The sequence below is a fragment of the Lontra canadensis genome, unplaced genomic scaffold (genome assembly GCF_010015895.1).
Source record: "Lontra canadensis isolate GAN:19392208 unplaced genomic scaffold, GSC_riverotter_1.0 scaffold27, whole genome shotgun sequence".
NCBI classification, from domain to species: domain Eukaryota; kingdom Metazoa; phylum Chordata; class Mammalia; order Carnivora; family Mustelidae; genus Lontra; species Lontra canadensis.
In genome coordinates, this window is record NW_022631021.1 from 1,865,108 (window position 1) to 1,887,592 (window position 22,485).

General features: G+C 49.5%; 1 protein-coding gene across 2 annotated transcripts; it reads right to left on the bottom strand.

Moving 5' to 3' along the window:
- Window positions 1-22,185, bottom strand: ETV7 (ETS variant transcription factor 7). 2 transcript variants are annotated; one of them, XM_032864350.1, is made up of 8 exons: window positions 21,863-22,185; window positions 19,995-20,124; window positions 7,514-7,699; window positions 7,026-7,151; window positions 4,882-5,097; window positions 3,187-3,329; window positions 1,186-1,286; window positions 1-1,082 (listed from the first exon to the last, which is right to left on the bottom strand). In XM_032864350.1, exons 1-8 carry the CDS (start codon window positions 21,866-21,868, stop codon window positions 965-967), a joined length of 1,026 nt encoding a protein of 341 aa, XP_032720241.1. In that variant the 5' UTR covers window positions 21,869-22,185; the 3' UTR covers window positions 1-964. The 2 variants fall into 2 exon arrangements, with proteins under 2 accessions (XP_032720241.1, XP_032720242.1); XM_032864351.1 differs by having other exon boundaries at window positions 7,514-7,678; window positions 21,863-22,184.
- Window positions 22,186-22,485: the final 300 nt, after the last annotated feature.

Here is a 22,485-nt window from a genome sequence, read left to right on the forward strand (position 1 = left end):
CTTACGGAGATTTCTAGCAATCCTGTGATGTCAGATTGGGAACAGCATCTGCATTTTACAGAGAAGCCTGAGGTTCCGGAGAGAGACAACAACCTGCCCAAGGTCATGTGGCAGGTGTGGGTAGGAGACCACAGGTTCAGGAGGCAGAGGTCCTCTCGGCTGGGTCATAGTCACAGCGTCACCAAAGGAATGAAAGCAGGAAAGAAGGTTGGGCCAAGGGAGACGAACCATTCACCAGAGATGCTGAGGGCAGTGAGGCAGGGCCATGGCCTTGGCTTGAGAAGGGCCCCAGAGTCACTAAAGGCCCCAGAGACACGCAGAATCATTAACACCAACCGACCAGCCAAGGAACAGTGCTGTGTTCTGAAGAGACATCCAAGCTCTGCAAGCCTTGCCTCTGTTTCCCCATCTTTAAACCTTGGGGGTTTGGTGTGTGAATGGAATGAGATAAAATATGGACAGGACCCTTAGTAAGAGGCCTGGTACACAGGGGTCACTTCAATGTCAGTTAGCATTGTTAGATGTTATTACTAAGACTGACAGGTCCCTCTTACAAAAGAGGAAGGAGCTAAGGCTCCGTGAGGGGCCCCTGCTACCTTCTTCTGTAAGTTGAAGGAGCTGAGTTGGAGACTCTTTCGGTGCCCAGCAACTGCTCCCAAGCTGAGCAGGTAGCAAGGGGTAGGGCAGGGAGAGAGTTCATTCTCATGCCCCACTGAGCCCCAGGGCTGCCTTACTCAAGAACGATGTCCCCCACAGTGTCCAGAATGTAAAACCTCCCAGTTCTCAGCCTCCCGGGTGCCCAGGCAGCTTTGAGGTCTGAGACAACAGTGATGATCCTGTGAGTGCAAAACCCATTGGGGATCCCTGCTGCTCTGTGAGGAAGGCAGAGACGGGCAGCTAGCTGCCATCAAGGGATACTCAGTTTCTGTCCATCAGTGCTTGGTGCCCAGAATCCACCTGACCCTCACGGAGAGACTTCCAGCATCTTCTCCTTGAAATCCATCCTGTCCTGCTCCTGGCTCTCTGGCTGCTCCAGGCGGCTGTCCTCATCCTGGCTGACCTTGCTGGGTGTCTTCAGAAATCTGGAAGTCAAGCCCCAGTTGCAAATCAGCTCCTGCCCCAGCTGCTTCCAGCCCACCCAACACCATCACTTCCCCTTTTCACTTTGGCCCCTAGGCTACTCACCTGAATAGGAGTTTCTGCCCGGGTTCTTTCTTAATGATGTTCAGCTTATAGTAGTGACGCAAGGCACGAGACATCTTCTCATAGGTCATGTTCACCCGGTTCTAGAAGGCAAAGCAGTCCCACATCACCCTCCTCTCCCCACCCCACTCCTTCCAAGCCTCTGTTTCCACACCTGGAAAGGAGCAGGTTGGGGGCACCTGGGTGGCTCAGGTGGTTAAGCATAGGCTTTTGCTTTCAGCTCAGATCATGATCTCAGGACTGGGAGATCAAGTCCCACGACGGGCTCCACACTCAGCCAGGTATCTGCTTGGGATTCTCTCTCTCCCTCTCCTTCTGCCCCTCCCCATGGTCACTCTCACTCTCTCTCAAAAAAAGTGTCTGTCTCTGTCTCCCTGCTTCCCATCCTCTACTCCCCCCATTTCTTAAAAAAAAAAAAAAAAAGAAAAGAAAAGAAAAAGAAAAAGGAAGGAGCAGATTGAACTGGGTGGTTTCTTAACCCCTTCAGTCCAGATTGCTGTCAGCATTTCTAAGAGTCTTTTGAGTTTGGAAGGAGAAAGGCAGGGGAAGGATGGAGGAGAAATAATGAGCACTACCTACAGGGTTGAGAACCATGGGGCAGGAGTAAATCAGCTGTTGCATTTACTTTAAAAAAATTTTTTTAAAAAGATCTTATTTATTTATTTGAGAGAGAGAGAGAGCACAAGCAGGAGGGGCGGGGCAGAGGGAGAAATCAACTCCATGCTGAGCAGGGAGCCTGATGTGGGGCTCGATCCCAGTATCTCGAGATCTTGACCTGAGCCGAAGGCAGATGCTTAACCAACTGAACGACCCTAGCACTCTTCACGCATTGTTTTTAAATAGCAAATGTCACCTGGAGCAACAAATACATATATATTTAGTTGAAAACACAGTCAGAGAGACAGCATGGGAAGGGGAGCACAGCAGTAGGAGGAAATCACGAGCTGTGTGACTTTAGCTAAGTCATTTTATCTATTCTCTCTCTGAGGGGTGAACAGTGCAGAGTAAGGGCAAAGAGGCTGGGCTTTAATGTCACCGTAAGCCCCAGCTCCACCATTTGGCAGTTGCAGGACCTCGGATAAGTTTCCTTGCCTCTCTGCATCCGTTTCCCTGGCCTTCAAATGAGGATAAGACCACTCATCTTGCAGGTGTGTTGTGAGGACTAAATTAGCTAAACCCTGCGAGGACTTAGCACAGTGCTCGGCATGTAGCATATGCTCATTAAATGGAATTGCTGCTCTCTGGGCCTCAGTTTCCCTCCCTGTACTACATGGGGACTGGACCAGGTGAACACATGCAGCTTTGAGTCATTTACATCCTTCCAGCCACCAATACACTGAGAGGCAACAAGAGGGGGCACCGCGGGGCTGCGTGGGTGGCACGGGTGGTTGAGAGCCCAACTCTTGATTTCCTCCCCGGTCATGATCTTGGGGTAGTGAGATCAAGCTCCGAGTGGGGCTCCTTGCTCAGCGGGGAGTTTGCTTTTCTTCTTCTCCCTCCCCCTCTGCCTCTCCCACCACAAATCAATACATCCATCCATCAATCAACCAATCTTTAAAATAGAGTAGAGCCCAGAGCCACACAAGACCTGAGACCTGGGTTTCTACCCCAGCTCTCTCCAGGAAACCAGGAAACTGGTCTCCTCATCTGGCCCAACTGCCCCACAGCACATATTGCACAATTCAAGTAAAAATGCTTTGAGAGTCTCAAGTGCTAAGCAAAAGTGGGTTTGAGTGAGTAGATGGCAAGACCCCTGAGTTTCAGGGACAGTCCCCATCCTTCAGAAGTAACATCCTGTTGTCCCCAGGATCTCCCAGAATAAATTGATCCCAACACTCCTGGAGCTGCTAGGGAAGCTGGGGACACCCTCCCCTCCCCGGTCAGTTGAGGACCATCCCCTAGTGCTGACAGGTCCACTCTGAACCCCTGCTCTGTCCTCTTCTGGATGTGTGGAGGCCACCCCTCCTGCTGCCTGTGGTTTACCTTATGGTTTCCCCAGAGTCTGGCAAGCCCGTTTGGATCCACAACTCTGAAGATCTTGGCATTCTTGTCTTCCCACCGGATGTAGGGCTCGTACCTGGGGTCAGAGAGTAGCTGGTACACATAATCCCACAGCAGCCGGCAGTCTGCAATTGAGCACAGGGGTGTAGACAAAGCTTTCCTGGAGCTATGAGGACAGGTATTAGGAAGGTGCTCTGGTGCTCTCTAGGCTAGGGCCCAGGCATGCAGTGGGATGGTCAAGATGGCAGCTTCAACAGAACCAGTCACGTGTGGGGGCTCATTGCCTCATTTATTCCCCATAACTTTAAGAAGTGGTTACCTTTATCCCCAGGAAGATGATGGAATGGGCTCAGAGAGGTATGGACAGATTCCCCAGTCACCGAAGTCTCCTAGTGACCTAGACCAAGATGTCTAACCTAGCCAACATCCTTCATGGTGGCAAGGGCAGGCAGTGGGGGTGCCAGAGGGTGGCCAGTGGCCTGCACCTGTCTCCAGATCCATCCCTTCAGCGGCTTCTCCATTAAATTGGGATTATTAAATCTACCCTGTCGAGCCCCCGGGGAGAGGCCTTGAGGAAATCAAATGTGCCATCTTGGAGGACAAGTGGCAGAGGGGGCCTGGGAGCAAGAGATTTAGTCCCCCTCCCTGAGCCTTGCAGCTGGGTCATTTCCAGCAGGTTCCCTAACCTCTTCCAAGCCACAGTTTCCTTATAGGTGGTGATATGAGGATTAAGTAACATAAACTCAAAAGCCCTTGGCCCAGGGTCTGGTACAGAGTAAGTGCTCAAAGAATATTTTATTTATTTATTTGAGAGAGAGAAATCACAAGTAGGCAGGGGGGTGGGAAGCAGGCTCTCAGAGCCCAATGCGGGGCTCCATCCCAGGACCCTGAGACCATGACCTGAGCTGAAGGCAGAGGCTTCACCCACTGAGCCACCCAGGCGCCCCAAGTGCTCAAAGAATATTAAGCATCATTATTAAAAAGACCTGATATTTGTGTTTTAGTGATTCCCAGCCATTTCCAACCCAGAAGCTAGGCTTCTGCCCCTTCTGTGGTGTCTTAGAACAAACCACCCCTTGGCGGTGGTTAAGCAGGCGGTTTATCTGTCAGTCTGTCTGGCGGCCTTTAATCAACCCTTTACTGATGAATGTAGAGAGGAATTATGTCACCTGCTTAGAGTTCAGGCTTTGAAGCCAGACTTCCTGGGGTCACACCCCAGCTCTGCCACTTACTGCTGTGTGATGGATCCTGGGGGAGTCACTTAACCTCTCCTTGCCTCATTTCCTTCCTATAAAATGGGTCTAACACAAACCTCCAAAAGCTGGTGTGGGATTAAATAAAGTTCTCAGAATCACACCCAGCACCCAGTAAGCACCCAACCATTTAAAAAGAAATAAATAAAAATTCGAAGGAGAGGAGTAGGCCATGCCAATCTCACTGACTATGACCGGCTTCACTGTCCCTGCCCTGGAGAAAGGGTGGGCTTGGCGACCCTGGACAGCGCTGCCTGCTGTGGCCAGATTGTGGCCGGCATACGGACAGTCACCCTATATCCCCCAACAACCCAGCACAGACTCATTCTCAAGCTGAAAACAGCCCTCCTCCCTGCCACCCACCCCTGGGACTTGGCCTCAGCACACTTCCCTCTGGGCCAGGGGCACATGGTCTCCTACTCACCAGCGATCCTGCCATCGATGGGGGCCTGTGGCATGGTGGGGAAGGAGCAGGCTCCCTTAGCCCTGCAGCCCAGCTCCGCACAGTGTGATACGTTGAGGGACTCCTCCCTGCTGAGGGGCCACTTGGCCAGGGGACTTGAGGAGCTGGCCAGCCCCAGGTGTGATGGCTGCTGCAGGAGATTGCTTCCAGGAGCCAACGGAAGTGACCCAGTCCCCTCTGCAAGCAGGTAAGTACCATTGATTCTGTGGGCCCAGAGCCTCCCCCAGCCCAGACCCCTTAATGGCATGACTGGGAGCCCTGTGGGCAGCACTTCTAATGCTCTTCCCCCATCCAGTTCCCAGCTGGAAGGTCAGGGAGGCACAGAGGGCAAGGGTGAGGGCCAGATAGACCAGGTGCTAACCCCAGCTCCCAGACAAGTAACTCAATCTCTCAAACCTATTCCCTCAACCGTAAAATGTTTGCAAAACCAGGGGATGACAGAACCAGGTCCAGAATCCAGATGCCTTGTATCTCAGTCCTATGTCCTCTCTATGCACCCAAAAATATATTTATTGAGAACCTTCTGTGAGCCGGCATTGTTCTAAAAACCTTGAGGACATACCACTGAACTGAAAAACAGAGGCCCTGCTGTCATGGAGCTTGTGTTGTAGCAGTGGGGGAAAGGGGGAATAGTGGTTGGAAAGGGAGAGAGATGATAAAAATAAAAAAGGAAATAGAAACAATATATAATGTGAGGGGGGATGGAATAAAACATTATAAGGCAGATGGGAAATCCTGGGAAAGACAGAGGTACATAATGGTACAGGAAGGTCTCACTGAAGTGTTAACATCTAACAGACATGTGAAGGAAGTAGAGAAGTGAGCTATGTGTGTATCTAAAGGAGGGAATTCCTGGCAGAGCAAGCAGAGGCCCTGAGGCAAGAGTGTCTCTGGCTTGTTCAATGAAGAAGCCACTGCGGGTAGACCAGCATGAGCAAGTGCGAGAGGGGTGGGAGAGGACAGAGGACAGGAGGTCATTGTAAGGACTGTGGCTTTGACTCTGAGTATAATGGGATCCATCGGAAGATTTTGAGCATAGAAATGACAGGATCTGACTTATGGATCTCTCTAGCTACTCTATTGTGAATAGATGATAGGAGGTCAAGAGGGCCATGGGCAGCAGGGGAGGTGTGTGAAGTGGGTGAGTTCTGGTCATGAGGGCTGGGCCATGGGCAGCAGGGGAGGTGTGTGAAGTGGGTGAGTTCTGGTCATGAGGGCTGGGCCATGGGCAGCAGGGGAAGTGTGTGAAGTGAGTGGGTTCTGGATAGATTTTGAGGATACAGCCAATAGGACTTGTTGATGGTGGGGATTTGAGCAGGAGATAAAGCAAGCAATCAAAGGTGATGTCCAACATTTTGGCCAGAGCAACTGGGAGGATGATGTTGCAGTTTTCTGAGATGAGGAAGCCTGGAAGAGGAGCATGGCTGTGGGGAGGGTGGTGGGACAGGAATCAGGTGTTTGCTTTAGGAGCTTTTAGGGTTCAGATGCCCATTAGACATCCCAGGAGAGGTGTAGGGTAGGCAGTGTGGGGTGTGAAAATCTAGAAATCACAGAGGTCTGGGCATATGTAGGGATCATTAGTACTAGATGGTATTTAAAACCCTAGGTCTGAGTCCAGATAGAGAAAAGCCCCCCAAGCCGTGGGGTACCCCAACACTGAGAAATAGGGAAGAAAAAGAGAAGCCAGAAACTGAGAAGGAGTGACTGTGGAGTGTTCTGGGAACCCAGGGAAGAGTTTGAGGGGAGGGGGGGATGACCCACTGGGTTGTAGGCCATGATAATAGATAAGGACTGATGGTGGATGTGGACATCCCCATGTTCAGGCTGCTAGAATCCCTAATAAGGACAATTTCCACAGGGAGATCAGAAGAAGAGGAAATGCTTTGCTGGAGAAGAGGGCAGAGAAATGAGGAGACAGGAGGAGGAGGACTGCCCAGAGAGTCACAGGGGCCAGGGTGAGGGCTAAGGAGGCAGGGCAGAGGGGAGCTGGGAGCTCAGCCCACACAGCTGCTTCTTCCCTTAGGTTGCCTAGAGGAAGCCTTGCCATCCTTCCCAGTAAGGCCAACTTGGGGGAGAGTCCCAGAGCTCTGAGAAGATCTCCTCACCTTCCAGGAGGCAGGGGCAGCACTGAGTGGACACCTTGTGCCTGAAGGCCCCTCCAGAAAAGGGTCCACACACCAGGGCTTGCCTCTGGGTCTTGATATACTGGAGCAGCTCATAGAGGACGTCACCTAGGAGTGGAGGAAGGGAGCAAGTCAGTCACCTGACTCTGGGGCGATGGCTGGGGTCAGGCACAAGCTTCGTGCTGATGCGATGAGAAGTGGCAGAGTGGAAGTGGGTAGAGAAGACAAGAGCCATGGGGAAGCAGAGGGGAAATGGGTCTCTGCAAACAACGGCCAAACAGATTCCTTTGCCGCAGGCCTGCCTTTGCAAGGAACGACCAGGCAAACATTTATGGAAAGGGGGACGTCTGCCATGCTGAGAGGTGAGCATGCTTCTCCAACCAATGCATCCATCTCCCTTCGTCTCCCTCCTGGGCCTACCTGAGTTTCCATCAGAACATTTTAGAGGGAATCCAGTGAGTTCCCCTGACCTGAACCAGGTGCACGAAGCCGGAAGTCATCTTTGGTGAGAATGCAGAGGGCTCGGCCGTTCATCTCAAACCCATGCTCCCCAGTGCACTGCAGAGAGTACTCCTGCTCAGCCCAGCGCAGCCAGTACAACACGTCCTCCCTGCTCCAGAGTGCTGGCTGGATGCCTGCAACCACAGGGACAGGGACTGGGAGAGAGAACAGGGCGGGGGCAGGAGCTCTCCCCACAATAGTCACTCATCCTTCCGCTTCAGGCCCTCTCTGGAATGTCACCTTCTCTGAGAAGCCCACCCAGAATGCTACATCTGAACCAATGCTGTCCTCTCCTGTCTCCCTCTTGGTCATCATGTCCTGTTCTTTTCCTTCCTGGCACCTCACTTTCCTTTTCATTGCACTTCGCATATTTATAAGTTTAAGTTTATGTTCATCATTATCTATGCATTATGTATGTGTTCACTTATTTTAGTTTTGGTACCCCAGCCTATTTTCCATTTCTTAATTCAACATATATTTACTGAACTATTCCGTGCCAGGCACCAGGCTGGATGCATGGGGACACACTGGTGTATGTGTTCAGCACCAAGGACAGCGCCTGGACCACAGGCGGTGCTCAACCTATGTTGAGTGATGGTTTAAATAATTAACAGTCCTATGAAGAAAAGCGTGTTATTGTTACTGTTTTCCCAATGAGTTAGCTGAGGCTCCCCGAGGCTGACTACTCCCGCGTCACACGGGCAGCATGAGGTACAGCCAGGTCCAGAATCCAGGTCTGTCTGGCTGCTGCACTCTTCCGCTCTGTTGTGCCAGCTCAGGTCTGGGTTTGCTCAGGGAACAGCCCAGAGGACAAAGAAGTCTCCTGCACCCATTTCCAGCTTGTGTGTTCTTGTCTCTGGCAATACCCAGACAAGGAGCTGCTTTCTTTTATTCCTCCTCCTTACATGTCTACTCTGCTTGGACTTCTTATGCTCCTAATGCCAATTATTTACCTCCCTCATCTGGGTTGTGTTTAACCAGGCCACCTTGTGACTCTTGTGGGCCCTTGCCTTCAGAGGCCCCTTCCTCACCTAAAATATACTTAAAATTTTATTTTATGACTGCATTGGAGAAAGACGAGTGTATTGTTATATGTGAAAACATTTTCTTTTTTAAAATTTTTTTAATTTATTATTTTTTTAATAATGTATTATATATAATAATGTATTATTAGCCCCAGGGATACAGGTCTGTGAATTGCCAGATTTACACACTTCATAGCACTCACCTTAGCACATACCCTCCCCAGTGTCCATAATCCAACCACCTTCTCCCTAGTGAAAACATTTTCTTCTGCCTAAAAGTTCAGTTTTTTTTCTCTTGACTTCAAAAGAAATCAGAACTTTTTTGTGGGCCCCTAAAAGTATTAGGGCCCCCAGCCCTGTGCCCACCGTGATGGCAGCCTGGTGCTTTGCTTTGTGTGGTGTGTCTCCTTCTAAGAACGCTTCAGCCCTGTCAGGATCCTGTGTCACAGTGGGGGGAGGTTGGGGCTCATCAGGGCTGGTGCAATGAGTAGCAAAACTGAGGCAGGGGAGATACCTGCTCAAGGCCACACTTTCACAGTGACAAAGACTAAACCACCCTGTGACTGTCTTGGTCAGCACAAGAGATAAAACTTGTTTTCATGTTTACAAAAGAAGAAGAAGAAGAAGAAGAAGGAGGAGGAGGAGGAGGAGGAGGAGGAGGAGGAGGAGGACGAGGAGGAGGACGAGGAGGAGGAGGAGAAAGGAAGAAAGAAAGAGAAAAAAGAAGAAAAAAAGAAAGAAAGAAAAAAGAAAAGAAAAAGTACAAGTGTATTACCCATTTGTCATCAATTCAGCCAATATCTAACAAGCATGGGCCATGTGCCAGGCACTGTGCCCCTGCTGGGGACCCGGCACAGAGTGAGGCTGGCAGGAGGGTGTACCCAATGACTATCTATTGACAATTCTGCTCAGCCACATGGAGGGAAAGGACCCTGGGCTACAAACATAGAAGGCAGAGCAACACAGCTCAGTTTGGGAGGAAGGAGAGGTTCCCCTTAACTTTCTTTGGGGACCTAAGAATGAATAATGAAGAAGAAGAAATTTCTGAAACTAACCAATAAAGTATTTAAGGGGAAAGAAAAGAACAGAGGTGGCAACTGGCCTGCACGTACTACATACCACAAAGCCACATCATCAAGATCTGTTGTTATTACTGAGACTGACAAATATCAGGGAAAAAGATGGAGCCCAGAAGTATGTGCACATGTGCACGCGTGCGTGTGTAAATTTAATACACAATAGGGGTTTTAATTCAGTGGAAAAGGATAGTGAATTTGAGCTATGTTAAAACCACAACTGTTTTTTTTTTTTTCCAAGCTGGAAAAAAAATATCTGGACCTTCACCGGTCTCCACTTAGAAAGATCAGTTCCAGATGGGATTAAGGCTTAATGAATAGAACAATAGAAACCTCAACAGAAATTGTGGGCGCCTGGGTGGCTCATTCCATTAAGCATCTGACTTGGGCTCAGGGCATGATCCCAGGGTCCTGGGATTGAGTCCCATGTCAGGCTCCCTGCTCAGTAGGGAGCCTCCCTCTCCCTCTGCTTCTCCCCTGCTTGTAGTCTCTCACTCTCTGTCTGTCTGTCTCTCTCTCTCTCTTATTATGTCAAACAAATAAATAAAATCTTTTTCAAAAAAGAAGAAAAATAAAAGCTTTTTTAAAAAAAAGTGGAAGTAGGAAACCCACATGCATTAAACAGGGGTCGGGTGGGGGACCTCAAACCTCAACCAAGATGGGAAACTCAGAGGCTGTTACATAAGTGGAAGATGACTTGACTACATTAAGTTTTGTATGTGTGGTAAAAGAGACCATAAACGAAACTAAAAGAGGGCAGAATAAAGGAAATATTTGCAGCATAGATGACAGATGAAGGGCTAATGTCTATCATGGTGAAGAGCATCTCCAAATGGATTCTTTTTTTTTTTTTCTTCCAAGACAAAATGTCTTACCAGCAATTTACAGTGAAGCAGGATTTCTCAGCCACAGAACTACAGGCATTTTGCCTTGATCATTCCTTGCTGTGGGGGCTGTCCTGAGCTTTGTGGAATGTTCCCCAGCATCCCTGGCCTCTGGGCACTAGATGTGAGCAGCAAACACACACACACACACACACACACACACACACCAATAAGATGTGACGACCCAAAATGTCTGCAGACATCGCCGCGTGTCCCTAGGGGAGAGGAGCAAAACTGCCTCCAGTTGAGCATCTCTGCAGCAGACCAAATCCACTAATAAACATGTGGCAAGACGTGACACCTCACTAGTCAGGGACAGACATAATCAGAGAATGAGATAGCATTTTTTAATGATAACACCTACCCCTGGCAGGAAGGCAGGGAAAAGGACACCTTGCTGGTGGAAAGAGGAATTTAGAGCCTCCGTGGGAGATCAGCCCAGTGATTGCAGAAGGGCCTGAGACACAAAAGCTGAGCGGTGTGAAAGCTAGAAACCACCCGATAGCGAGATTCAGAAGTGTCAGGGGTGGGCCCCTTGGCCAGCCAGGGCTGTTGGGGCTTGGGGGCCCATGGGCCATTGCATTTTTATGGCATTGCCTTTTTCACGGTATTTGGGGCTGTTGGCCTGAAAATTTAAGACTATGATTCCTGAGTCAGAGGAGTACACAGGCCTGTTTGGCTAGAGGATGGGGATGGATTCTACACCCTCCCCAGCCATCCTGCCTCCAGGGAAACATTAGAACTACATGAAGAGAAGGAAACTGTAAACTTGGCAGACAGTATCAACCACAGATGTGGTCCTGCTACTCAGTCCAGAGACATGGGCTGGGGACGTCCCAAGCTGCCTGTGACAGACTCTGAGATCACACAGTAGAACTTGGAAATGAAGCCTGTCATTGCCCCGGAGTGAGATTCAGTTTTTCTCTCATTACCTCTTGTTCATGCCTATCCCCACCTTTCATCCCTTTGCTGCCGGCACCTCCAGTCCAGTAAATACAGAAAAGGACCTTCCTGTCCTCATGTTTCAAAGAATACTAGGGCATAAAGGGCCTTCCAATAGGATTTGAGCCCCCAGGGAAGGATCAAATTCCAAGCAGTGGATCAGCCACCTAGCTCAGGGCCAAATCTCCAACCCTAGGGTCTGGATCCCCAGCTCAGCCCCTTGCTGGCCAAGTCACCTACAAACCATTCAACCTCTCTGAGCCTCCATTTCCTCCTCTGTGAAATGGGATAACATTTCACTGCCTGGCGGGGCTGCTGTGCTGTTTGAGGGGCAGGATGGAGCAGGGGTTAGGAGCCCAGGCTACATACTGTGCAATCCAGCATCGCCTAAGAGCCATGGTGGGAATGCATCCACCAGAAGACATGTATGCGAATGTCCCCAGTGGCTGTGGTCATAATAGAAAAGAAGTGGAAACATTCCAAATACCCATCAGTCTGAGAACGGACAATCAAGTTGTGTTGTTTCCATGCAATGGAAAACAGAGAGTACAAGACACTGCTACTCAGGACACATGGCTTAAAGCTCATTGATACTCTGCTGAAGGAAAGAAGCCAGACGTAAAAATGCCATCAAGAACAGATGCTAATATAAGGGGAGAAATCAGAAAGCGGTCACCCTTGGCCACTTGGAGGGGAATGGACTGGAAAGAGGGACAAGGAAACTTTCTGGGACACTAGAAATGGTCTAGTTCCTGATCTCAGTGGTAGCTGTACAAGTGTGTCCATGTTTGTACACTTGAGATCTGTACACATGACGGCATGTAAATCATCCCTAAAGGAAAAGGAGAAACATACAACAAAAAGGATCGATGATAGTGGCAGGCCAGCTGGAAACTGGCAAAACGACTGTGTTTCAGTGTCCTCATCGGCAAATTGAGGGTGGTGACAGAATACAGTACCACCGACATGGGGCTGTCATCAGGATTCTATGGAATAATCAATGTAAAGACCAGTGTCTGGCACGTGGTCTGTGCCTTCCAACACAAGTGGAGCTCTTGATGTTAGCCGAGGTGACACAAGTAAAAAGCTTGGCAAATGGCCTCCCACACCTAAGAGTTCCATAATTGATGGCAAGTGTTATCTAAGGCATCCACTACCCCTGCCCTCCAGACATCTTCCTGACCCTGTTACTGGGATGAGCCTAACGGAGTCTCCCCTTACCAGTCTGACCACCTCTCAGGGGCTTTGCCTAGGCTCCTCCCTCTCTTGGTTGTGATCCATGGTATTTTCAGTTCCTTACATCAACCATCTTTGTGTCTCAAGACTCCAGCCTGATATCACCTTACTGTCCCAGCTCCAACCACATGATCTTTGGGGATTTCCAGCTCAGCTGCTTCTTGGGTTCTGGAACAGGTCTGGACAGAGTCCCCATCTGGGGAAGCTGGAGAGACTGTGGGTCCAAGACACTGCTGGAGGGTTTGTGTATCTCCCTGAAGAGTCAGCACTACCTTCCATCCATCCCCAAGAGTAAGCCAGGACTCAAAGCCTCCCCTCCCCATCCTGGGCCACATGAGCCTCTGCTGTGTTTATCACTGGGCATCTTGCTTAGGCAGTCACTGTATCCCCCACTAGAATGTCAGCTCCATGACCACAGACTTTGCCAGTCCCAGTCATTGTTATCTCTCCAGCACCTATAGCAATGCCCGGCACATAGTAGATGCTCAATAAATATAAACTGTCTAAATGAGTGAAGTGAAAGACTTATAGGCATCCTGACCAGCTCCCAATCCCACCCAAACCAGGTCTCTCTTTCCATGGCATCCCTTTCACTCTCTTGCTCAAGAAACTGACATGGCTCCCAACTATGAACCTCAGCAAGTCAAAACTCCTCTGTCTTGATTTTTAAGACCCCCCCCTCAAGCTGCCCCTCCCCTCCTGAACAAAGCTATTTTCCAGCTACTCCTCACCATACCCCTGCAGTTTGCTAGATAGAGTGATCTCTAGAATGACAGAGCTGGACCAATCATGAGCAACCAAATCCAGAACTAACAGCTGGTTTCTACCTTCCTGGCAGGGTTCACAGGAAGAATACAAGAAACTGTAAAGTGCTTGTCCAGTCTGATAAAAACAGGAATCGCCATCATCCCACACTGGAGGCTGCTGCTCAGAGAGAGTGACAGCTGTAGGGTCTGAGGTACCCGAGTTTGAATCCCAGCCCCACTATTTTACTGGAGGCTGACTATGGACAAGATCATTCTCCTCGCTGTAAGACCAGTGTTCACATCTGTTAGGCGGGGATAATAAGAATCTACTTTCTAGGCCCATTTAAGTGTATTTAACCACAGTAAACACAACATGCCCAGCACAATGACTAGGCAAGAGTAAAAACTCAACAAATGATATGTATTATGATTACCAACATCCTCACTGATGAAGCCTGCCTGAAAACAGAGGGAACAGCTTGTTTCTATGCCATGATTGCTGTAGTTTTTGGCTTATTGAGGGTCACTGTTTGTCCAGGGTCTTCAAATCCATCACCCCATTGTTTGCCTGACTGTCTCAGCTGATATGGCCTTTCTTGGTAATCACACTCAGCTTTATGGTCACCAGACATTGGGCCAGGGCTAGTGCAAACAGTTGTGTTGTGTCCTGCACAAAGGCACCATTGGAGGGAAGTGATGGGAGGGTATGGATGAAGCCAAGCCCAGCCCTGGCTGGCTTTGGCTTGGCTTCCTCAGAAAGGAGAGGTCTTTTTAATCAGCACAAAGATGCACATGGTCTAGCCCTGACCGTGACTTCAGGAAGGAGGAGGTTCTTTGTTGCCAGATCATGGGGTTTTGGAATCTCCCATCTGTGTGTTGTTTGCCACATTCCCTTTCATTGGCAGGTGGCAACATCACTGTGAATACTCAAAGCTTCCAGAACATTCCCTTTGAGCCTCCAGCCTCCCCATTTCACCCCACCCCACCTCTCTCTTGGCACCTGCATCCATCTAACTTACTGCTTCTCATATGCCTCAACCTAGGGCAAAGTTTCTCAGACCATTCTGACCTCAACCCACAGTTTAAAAAAAATGCATTCTATATCATGACCCCCACACATGTATATATAAAAAGCTCAAACTATTCATGAAACATTCTATTTCATTTTTTCAACATACTTATTTTGACCCACTAAATTGGTTTCATTCCTTAGTGAGTCCTGACCAAAAACTGAAAAGCACTGTTAGGACATAGCTATATAAAATGAGTCCCTCAGATGTATTTTTTTTTTAAAGATTTTATTTATCAGAGAGAGCACAAGCAGGGAGAAAGGAAGGCAGAGGCAGGCACCCTGCTGAGCAAGGAGCCCGATGTCGGACTTGATCCCAGGACCCTGCGGTAATGACCTGAGCCGAAGGCAGACACTTAACCAACTGAGCCACCCAGGCATCCCCCAAATGTATTTCTAGCAGCAGCAGCAGTGTCACCCAGAAGTCTACTAGAGATAGAGCTCACTAGAGGCTGTGCCCCACCCTCAAGCTACTGAATCAGAACCTGCACGTCAATAAGCCTCCCAAGAGACCTGTGTACACGGGAAGATAAAGTGCCAGAGGACTCTCTGTAGGTGAAGGGGGTGAACTTGAGCAGCAAGTTCATCTGTTGGAATTCCACCAAGGGCCTTTTCCCTTGTTGACATGGCCAGGGAGTTGCTGAGAGGTGTCATCCTTCTGCCCATGACATCTGAAAATTGCAGGTGGCACTTTATGGTCTCTTCACATGGCTTATTCACACCTAGGAGCTTTGAAAATCAATTTCAAAAGGCGGAGACACGGGTTCCTCTGTATCCAATGGTGGCAAGTTCAAGTTCAAGAGGGTTTTTTTTGTTTTGTTTTGTTTTTGGGCCAGGGAATGAGCTCCAGGAAAATGCAGAGTCAGGACCAAGAACTAAGCTCTGGGTGTGAGGCCCCTCTGGCCATCAGCCGCACAGATGACTTTCTCATGTGGAGTCTCAGTGTCTCTGTCATCAAATGCGGCCATGCTGGTGACAGCTCTAAACTGCCTCTTCTCAAAAGCCCCTGAGCTGTCCCAAGAGGTTGCATCATCTCCTCCCAGACTCCCTCCCTGGGGGACCTCAGCCCGGCTCCTGCAAGGGGTCCCAGGGGCTGGACTGCCTTCATAGCTCCTGACTCATCCTGGGCTTGGGAAAACCCTCCAGGATGCAGACTAGGGGGAGGGGCCGTGTGAATCCTCTTCCGCTCTCCACCTCCAGAGAAGAAGACATCATTGTGAGTCTCCTTGTGAGTGCAGAGCACTGTGCTGGAGCCTCATGGATCCAGCCCCTCCGTCCCAGCCCACGTCCTGTGACTGGACAGTCATCCTCAGAGGGAACTGTGAACTACTCTAATGCACATCTTTGTTTGTCAGGCAAATAAACACGGAAATGTAAGCTCTACAGGGAAATTGTTGGTGTGTTCCCCTCATTGCCAGCTCACAAAGCTATAAGCAAGATTTGTTTTGTTGGAGAAATGAAATCTTGCCATTTGTGATGATGTGGATGGAACTAGAGTGTATTATGCTGAGTGAAATAAGTCAATCCGAGAAAGACAATTATCATATGATCTCCCTGATATGAGGAATTTGAGAGGCAACGTGGGGGCTTGGGCTTGGGGGGTAGGGAAGTTAAAAATGAAACAAGATGGGATTGGGAGGGAGACAACTATAAGAGACTCTTGATCTAACAAAACAAACTGAGGGTTGCGGTGGGGGGTGGGGGATAGGGAGAGGGTGGTTGGGTTGTGGACTGTGGGGAGTGTATGTGCTATGGTGAGTGCTATGAAGTGTGTAACTGGCCATTCAGAGACCTGTACCCCTGGTGCTAATAATACACTATATGTTAATAAAAAATTAAAAATTAAAAAAAAAAGAATGTGAGGTTTAGATGAGTAAACATTGCTACTGAAGAAAAAAAAAATTTGTTTTGTTGGTTCACCTTCCTGCTGAGGCAAATCACCCTGATGATTAGAAGAGAAGCCAGAGGTGGAGGAGGGAATGGGATGGGTAACTGAGGATAAATGTCAACGAGATGCCCAGCAGTGGAAACCCGATTTCAAGAAATAGGAATGACATCACCCCAGCCATCTGAAAGGTCAACCCTTCATTAGGTGTCAGCAGTTTGCTTATTTGGGATGTTGTTGAGAGGAAAATGAGTCATTTCGTATACCCTATCTTTTAAGACTTTTAGGTATTTACTAAGGGCCAGAACTGGGTTGCCTGAATATTTTCAGAAGTAAATATGACTCATGAAACCTAAGATGAGAAGCATAGAAAATGCTACTTGGGCATGCCCATGGTCCTTGGCTTTCACCTCTACTCTGTGAGTAGAGAAGTCTACTAGAAGGGCCGCCAAATGCCAAATGTCAGTCCCTGACTTTGCACCTGACTTAGCTAATGCAAAGGGCGACGTGGAAAGCTGGAGAGGAATGGGAAAGTGGGAATGAAGCCAAGACAAGCCCTGGCTGGGTTGGCTCACCTTCTCCCCAAAGGTGGGGTCTTCTCAATTTGCAGTGGAGTCAATGGAAGCAGCCTCACCCCAGGGTGGATGAAGAACCTGCTTCCTTACCCTGGGGCTGGGAGGACTCAGGGTGTACTCTCACTGCCCCCCAGAGGTCCCCACTGGGACCATTTAAAAGATTTTAAAAAGATTTTAGGGGCACCTGGGTGGCTCAGTGGGTTAAAGCCTCTGCCTTCGGCTCAGGTCATGATCCCAGGGGCCTGGGATCGAGTCCTGCATCGGGCTCTCTGCTCAGTGGGGAGCCTGCTTCCCCCTCTCTCTACCTGCCTCTCTGCCTACTTGTGATCTCTGTCTGTCAAATAAATAAATAAAATCTTAAAAAAAAAAGATTTTATTTATTTATTTATTATTTAGTTATTTATTGAGAACCTGCGTGCAAGTGAAGAGAGTCCCAGGCAGACTCTGCACTGAGCATAGAGCCCAACACAGGGCAGAGATCCCACAACCCCGAGATCATGACCTGAGCTGAAACCGAGAGTCAGACACAACCCACTGAGTCACCCATGCGCCCTTACAATTCAAATTTAAATTAGATTTCCTTCTCTCTTCTATGGGGAAGTATTTCAGGGTCTGCTTCTGGAGAAATCTAATCAAAGGCAATAGGATTAGTACCTAAGGAGTTCTAAATAGATCACATGACCCTGCTCCCGGAACTGAGTAACCAGGGAACCAACTGGCTGAAGAGGAGAGGAAGTTCTTGTCACTAGAAATGGTCAGGAGGGCCTGGTAACCATCTCAGAGGGGCCCCATCAAAGGGGGCTTCAAAAAATTAAAAGGCTGGCATAATTGTATTTACCAAGGTGATGACTACATTTTCTAAATCCCCACTCCTCCTCCTGTACCCTCTTGCCCAGTAACCTTGAGCTAGGCACCCAGTGGCAGGGAGGTCACTGACCTGGGCAGAACACAATCTTCTGGCCCTCAATTTCCTTATTTGGAATATGAGTGAATTACCTGAGGCAGCATCTAGGGTCTCTATCAGTGTTGACATCCTAGGACTAGGTGTGACAATTATGGAAGTAGACTTTGAATATAGGGGAGGCCATAGGAGGTAATCTGGAGGGCCTTGTGAGACCTGCAAAGAATTCTGTCCCTCTCTGAGAATCGGTGTCCTCAGCTGCCATAAGATGACATCAAATGTCCTTCTCAGCAGTAACACCCAGGGTCTTTAGGTCCAGCCCCAAAGTCCCATTTTCCCTCATCACCGTGGCTTGGGTTGGAAACAGAGCCCAAATCCTACCCTCCTACTGATGTAACCATTGCCAAATATCTTCTTGGAACATCCCTGAGCCTCAAGCTACCAGTCAGGCTTGGCATTTGGACAAAACAAAGCAACAGAGGTTCTTTGTAGAGCTCCTTGCTCCTCTCCCTAGATCCCACAGCTACTTCCCTCCACCACAGTTCTGAGGCATGAGGGCCTCCTTCATGCTCTGTGGCTTTCTCATATCCATGAGTCCCCATCTTCCCACAGGCTCTGTTCCTCATTAAAAGAATGCTAGGCTATGGAGAGGAGAGGCAGGGGCATTTGGCGGCAACCTGGTCTTCCCAAGGCCTATGAAGTCATACCCAACATTCTGATCAACCCAGTTGGTGGCTGAAAAAGAAGGTCAAGGCCAGGATATCAGAAGGATGTGAAATCAATTAGGCAGTGTTCCAGCCACTGGGTGAGCCTAGCAAGAAGTGGCCTGGATGCTTCCCAGCCCAGATCACAGGTACCTGCCTACGCTGCCCCAAGACCCCCACCCATATTAAGACCTCCCACTGGCAGGCAGCTTGCTGCCTAGCCCATGATTCCCGTGGCTTAGGAAGTATGTTGAAAACTCTCTTAGAAGACTATCAGCAGGACCAAGGTTTGGTCTTAGCATGGAGACCCACGTGCTCTTGAGCCTTAGCTCTCCCACCTCTCAGCTCTGGCAGTTGAAACATAGGCATAAATACATGAATCTATGGCCTGTTCTCTGGTTATGAGCTTTCTCAGGCAAGAACATAACTTAGGAAAATGAAATAAAAAGATATGGCCAGTCAGTTTCTTGTGGTGCTCTTTGGGTTGATTTGATTGTTCTACATATTCCTTTTTTTTTTTTTTAAAGATTTTATTTATTTATTTGACAGAGAAGGAGAGAGCACAAGCAGAGTGAGCAGCTGGCAGAGGGAGAGGGAGAAGCAGGCTTCCCGTTGAGCAGGGAACCCCATGCGGGACTCGATCCTAGGACCCTGGGATCATGACTTAATCCAAAGGCAGATGCTCAACTGACTGAGCCACCCAGACTTCCTGTTCTACGTATTCCTATGCTTCCCCACCACTTGCCAATTTTTGACAATACACATATGCAACTTTTGAAGCAATAACAGTTAAACATAATTATTTAAAAGAGAGTTCTACACACATAGAATTTTTGTTCACTGTTTAACTCCATCTGACTACCTCATTGGAAGGAGTGTCCCCAACTCCTTGTCTTTAGATTGGAAGAGATCCCATAGCTCATTTGATCCCAACCCTCATCTTACTAATGAGGAGACTGCCTGCCCTGCCCTCACCCTTGGCCATGGTAACCACATTCCTCACTGTGAGCGTTCATGTTTCCCTCTTCTGATTTCCTCATCAATGAAAAGTTAAAGAAAACCCAGCAAAGCAATAGGAGATGGAGGGAAGGTAGTTCCTCAGGTAAGAAGTTCATGGGTCACATTTATGTCCTTTAAAAACATCAGTCTGGGCCGCCTGGGGGGATTAGTGTGTTAAGCGTCAGACTCTTGATTTCGGCTCAAGTCGTGATCTCAAGGTCATGAGATCCAGCCCCAAGTCATAGGGCTCCACACTCAGTGGGCCGTGAGACTGCTTGAGATTCTCTCTCTCCCCTATCCTTCTGCCCTTTCCCTCCTCTGCTCTCTCTCTCTCAAATAAATAAATAAATAAATAAATCTTAAAAAAAAAAAATGAAAACATCAGCCTTTTTCCTCCTCTCTACTCACGGAGTCTTCCTGGTAGCTTGCAGATTCCCCCTTCACCCAGCAAGTTCATTCTAGCTTCACATCTGGCCTGGGTGCCCGGTGGTGGTGTGGCTGCCTCCGGCCTCACGGAAGAGCTGGCCAGTGCTCCCTCCTAGAAAGAGGAAAAACCAGGGCAGTCAAAAACAAGCCTTCTCAGTGAAGGCTCGGTCATCCTTAAATGTATTAAGAATTTTTCTTAAAGGGAAAGAGCATCCATCTCTGCATCTATCTTAAAGGTAGGAACCAGGTGGGGGCACCTGGGTGGCTCAGACAGTTAAGTGACTGCCTTTGGGTCAGGTCATGATGCCAGGTCCTGGGATCGAGTCCCATGTAGGGCTCCCTGCTCAGCGGGTAGTCAGCTTCTCCCTCTCCCTCTGTTTCTCTCCCCTGTGCTCATGCTCCCTCTCTCTCTCTCTCTCTCTCTCTCTCAAATAAATAAATAAATAACGAAGAAATTTTTAAAAATTTCAAGGTAGAAACCATGTATGTCTTCAGATTGGTAACTTCAACATTTTGTACAGAGTGGACACATGATAAATTTCATTTTTCTGATTCAAGTTCTTCACGCACATGCCTCACCCCACAGAAGGCTCCCTGCCAAGATTTGACTTGTAAGCTGGAAACTCAAGAGCCTAGGAATAGTCACTAGGACCTTGGTGAGAGGACACAAGGAACCTGAGGGCCAGGATACAGAGACCTTAAGTCAGAAATAAATAAACCAACAAGTAAATGCTGTTTTCAAGGGAGAAAAAGGAAGGGTACATTTCTGAATCCCAAGGTCCCACCAAGGGAAGCCTGTATCTTTACAATTTTACCACCAGCTTAGCCTCAGAGAGGATATGGTTCATGCTTCAGGACGGAGGGATGAAAAAAGTGACAGGAGTAACCTTGGGGCTTATGCCCAGCCACAGGTGCCAGCCCGTGAAAAGTAAAAGTGAAACCAGTCCCAGCAAGTCATTTTCTCAAACTAGAATCTTCAAGAGAATTACATTAATCTCCCGATGTCCTAGGACTGCAGCCTACAGTGAAAGACTGGGGGTCTGGAACCACAAAACAGAGGAGGATTTAACATCTTTTGGGGTAGTTCTCACCATGTTTCTGGCTGACCCCCACTACACCACCTCCCCCAATGCTGTATCCCAGGTAACCCAGCTTCAGAGGCTGCCGCCTGAGAGCAGCGCATGCCCAGTCGGAGAAGAGTCTAAGGTTTCACACTAGCAGGAAGCCCCTTGTGGACCCTTCTACCCTCTTCCAAGCATGATGACCGGCCAATTCCGGGCTTTTCACTGCCTGGGAAATGCCAGCCCGGGAGCTACTGAGAGAGCTCTGGGCTTCAGCATGAAAGCCAGGGCGAGGTCTGATAAAAATATGGATTTGGATTGGAGGTGGGAAGGGGTCCCTGCTCTGGGGCGGTTCTGAGTCTGCTGGGGAAATATGGCAAATGGAGAAGGAATTCTAAGAAGTGGGGGCCCCTCTGTGGTGGCATTTGCCAGCGGTCCGAGTCTGGTTTGCGCAGGAACTTCCAGGGACGTCACAACTGGATGATGGTAGGGGTGAGGAGGAGGTAAGGAGGAGGTAAGGAGGAGCAGTATATAACACCCGGCGAGGGGTGGGGGGAGAGGGTAGAGGGAGCGTCGGAAGAGAGACAGTGAGGCCGGAGGTGAGTGAGAAGAGAGGGCTGGTGAAGGATGGATGGTGAGGTTTGGGAATGCGTTTGAAAGTGAGATTCCAGTCAGGAAAAAAGTTCTGATAACATGAGTACAGAAACAGAGGTGGTGGAGGAGGGACTGGGGGGAGGGGCGGGGAGGGCTTCGAGTGCGCCCGGCGGGGTTCCTCCGCCAGGCTCTTACCTGCATTACAGGTGGAGGTGAGACAGCTCCCCGCCGTCAGTCGTGAGCGCTCCCTTGGCCGCGGCTGCTCAGCGCGTTGAGCCCCTCCTTCCCTCGCCCCGTAACTGGGTCCCCAAAACTGGAAGGTCGCGTAGGAGGAAATCTCTTTCGAGAAGTGCCCTCGGGTTTCCCGGGCCAGGAAGGTCTCAGAGCGCTCCGGTAATCGCTATCCTTCCGGGAAACGAAAACGAAAGAGCGGGATCCGGCTTCCACTCCCGCCCTGGCCGGCTCCGGGGAGGGCAGGCGCCGGGCCCTGCGGGAGCGCAGCGGCGGGGACTCTCGGCTCGCCAGCCAGGAGGCGTCGGTCCCGCTCGCAGCCTCCCGCTAGAGGACGGCCCCTCCGGCAGCCTGGCCCTGGCTCCCAGGCGCACGTAGGTGAGATTCTGTGGAATCTGGGGAGACCAGGGAACCCTTGGTCCTTAGGTCAGGACAGCAACAGACCAACTTCATGTCATTCTTGTGTGTCTCCGCATTTGGATGGGAGGGGACCTCTTAGGTTGTCCGCCTGGACCAGGTGCCTCTCCCCTTCCTGGCCCTGACCCCAGCCCGGCCTGCCGTTGGGCCCTTTGGACGCATTACCATCC